General features: G+C 56.6%; 2 protein-coding genes across 2 annotated transcripts; one reads left to right on the top strand and one right to left on the bottom strand.

The window, feature by feature from the left end:
- Positions 1–71: 71 nt before the first annotated feature.
- PHYSODRAFT_342594 (hypothetical protein) lies at positions 72–1010 on the top strand (the record flags this gene model as incomplete). Its single annotated transcript, XM_009541083.1, has 1 exon — positions 72–1010. The coding sequence occupies one exon, from the start codon at positions 72–74 to the stop codon at positions 1008–1010; it is 939 nt and encodes a 312-aa protein (XP_009539378.1).
- Positions 1011–1323: 313 nt separating this feature from the next.
- PHYSODRAFT_342593 (hypothetical protein) lies at positions 1324–2364 on the bottom strand (the record flags this gene model as incomplete). The annotated part of the gene is made up of 2 exons (XM_009541082.1): positions 1324–2138; positions 2343–2364. The coding sequence occupies 2 exons, from the start codon at positions 2362–2364 to the stop codon at positions 1324–1326; spliced, it is 837 nt and encodes a 278-aa protein (XP_009539377.1).
- Between the last annotated feature and the right edge of the window lie 16 nt (positions 2365–2380).

The following is a 2380-nucleotide window of genomic DNA, read 5'->3' as shown; positions in this document are numbered from 1 at the left end:
AATTTGTACCGGTGCAGCAATTCTTGAAGGTGCTACAAGGCAAGAAAAAGCTGCCGATATATCTCAAGCGGATGATCAGCAAGGAGAATTTGAGACCAGAATTCAACAAGTGGTGCTCGAAGTGGGAGGGTTGGTACATGGGGTTCACCCACTTTGTGCAGTTGCAGCTTGAGCCGAATGAGGACACGCTTTGGTTTTTGCTGGGGCGTCAAGCTGCAGGTATTTTCCCCCGTAACCAGTATGGAGCCGATTTGTTGATCCCGATGTTTAAGAAGAGATCCAACAGCAGGCCAGTCGGTGGGGAGACAACGAGGGGTGAACAAGAGGAGCAGGAAGTGTTGATGATGTTGATTCAAGTGAAGAATCGTTCCCCAGTCGATGGTGGGTTTTCCAGGGCAGCGACGGAGAAACTATGCCCCTGGTTTGTGTTCGGAAAGAACAGTGATGGGAACTCGTCAGCGGGGAAATCTACCGGTGAAATTGGTGGGGATCCGAAACCGCTGAGCTCCACGGATGTCCGTGATACCATTCGCATCTACATGAATGTGCGCGGTAGAACGCGTGACGGCAAGTTCATCTATGCCACGACAATGAAAGACAATCTTAAGCCCAAGAAGAAAGGCAACGCCTCTGAGGTGAAGGAGGAGAGTCAGACGATCGGGAGTCAGGCGAAGAAGCGGGCGAAGATCGAGAGCAATCCTGGCGTCTCAAGTGTGTCGAGTGTCTCGGAGGAGGATCCTGTTTTCACGATCTGCCTCCGTTTACTCAACAGGGTCACCTACCCGTTCCTGAGCGAGGACGTGGCTTCCATTCTATCAAACATGGTGGAGTCTCAGTATGACCCGCTGGGGCTTGTGGAGGGCGACCTGGACTATCGCGATGAAGATGAAAAACGAAACAAGAACGTTAGTTCGTATGCAAAGTTGTCGCTTACCGCGACGCGCGACAAGTTGTTGCAGAACGCCCGTAAAGCACTAGCGTACGCGCCGGGTGACAAGGAAGAAGAGTGACGCTGAGAGTGACGTTGGTGGCAGTGGTGAGGGCCACTAGGCGATCAAGGTGGCGAGACAGAAACATCCAAGAAACGAGCACGTGAAAACCAAGAGGGTGAAGAAGGCCGTCCCACTAAACGCGCCAAGTGATCCAACAAGACGCCCAAGCCCACACGGAGGCAGTAACAGTACGTGCCTGGTGCCTGCAGCAACTAGTTTTAACTACCAACAATTTGTTTTACTTGAGAGTACGCAGCCACCTCCAGTACGCTTCACCTTGCAGTCTTACGGATGTAGCACGTCTTTTGCTGTCTACGTCGTCTTTACTGCTCTACCTACTCGTCCTGCAGGAACGGGTATTATAGTCCATGTACCCGCGCGCGTCGCCGAGGTAGAACGTGTCCGTGTCGTAGTCGTTCACGGGCTTGTTGAGTTGGAAGCGCCGCACCAGGTCCGGGTTCGAGATGAAGTGGCGGCCGATGGCCACGGCGTCGGCCGCGCCCTCCACCACGATCTGCACGGCCGACTCCCGGTCGAAGCCCGACGCGGCGAGGAGCACGCCCTTGTACGTCTCGCGGAACTGCCGCGCCGAGCCCTTCTCGGGTGCCAGCGGGTTGCGCACGTGGTAGCCACGCGGCTCGATCAGGTGCGCGTAGGCCAGGTCGTAGTTGTTGAGCCTGTTCAGCACGTACGTGTACGTGGCGATGGGGTCCGAGTCCTTGTCGCCGAAGCTGCCGCCGAACGGGGACAGTCGGATGCCCACCTTGGACGAGTCCAGACTCTCGAGGATGGCCTCCAGTGCCTCGAACAGGAAGCGCGCGCGGTTCTCGACGCTGCCGCCGTACTGGTCGGCGCGGTCGTTGATGCCGTCGTGCAGGAACTGCTCCAGCAAGTAGCCGTTGGCGGCGTGCAGCTCGACGCCGTCGAAGCCCGCTTTGAGGGCGTTCTCCGCGGCCGTGCGGTAGTCCGACAACTGCAGGAACATCTTGCCGTGCACGGCCTTGGTCACGTGGCGCCAAGCCTCGATCTGCTGGGGCGCGAAGATGTCAGGGGAGCCCCAGGATCCGCGGCCCGTGGGCGTGATGTTGGTGGCCCCGGCGATGATGAGGCCGCCGGGCGCCGCTCGCTGCTTGTAGTACTCGACAACTGCAGGATTTCTCGACGTTTTCCTACTGCGTTTTTGACGCAATACGAACGATGTGAAAGTAGAGTATCGCGGCGATATATACGTTATGGACACCAGGGCCTCAGAGTTTTAGTTTTTCACACTATTAGAACGCCTAGGCGTTGTATTCGGATAGACCGCCTAGTAGGCGTTCTATTTTATTTCAATGCCTGGGCTTCTGGTACGGGGTAAGACAGTAGCAGGCATGCCCCCATTCTCGCCA

The sequence above is a fragment of the Phytophthora sojae genome, assembly GCF_000149755.1.
Source record: "Phytophthora sojae unplaced genomic scaffold PHYSOscaffold_18, whole genome shotgun sequence".
In the NCBI taxonomy this organism is placed as follows: Eukaryota; Oomycota; class Peronosporomycetes; order Peronosporales; family Peronosporaceae; genus Phytophthora; species Phytophthora sojae.
The sequence above is the reverse complement of the archived record's forward strand: the minus strand, read 5'-3'. Positions and strand labels throughout refer to the sequence as shown.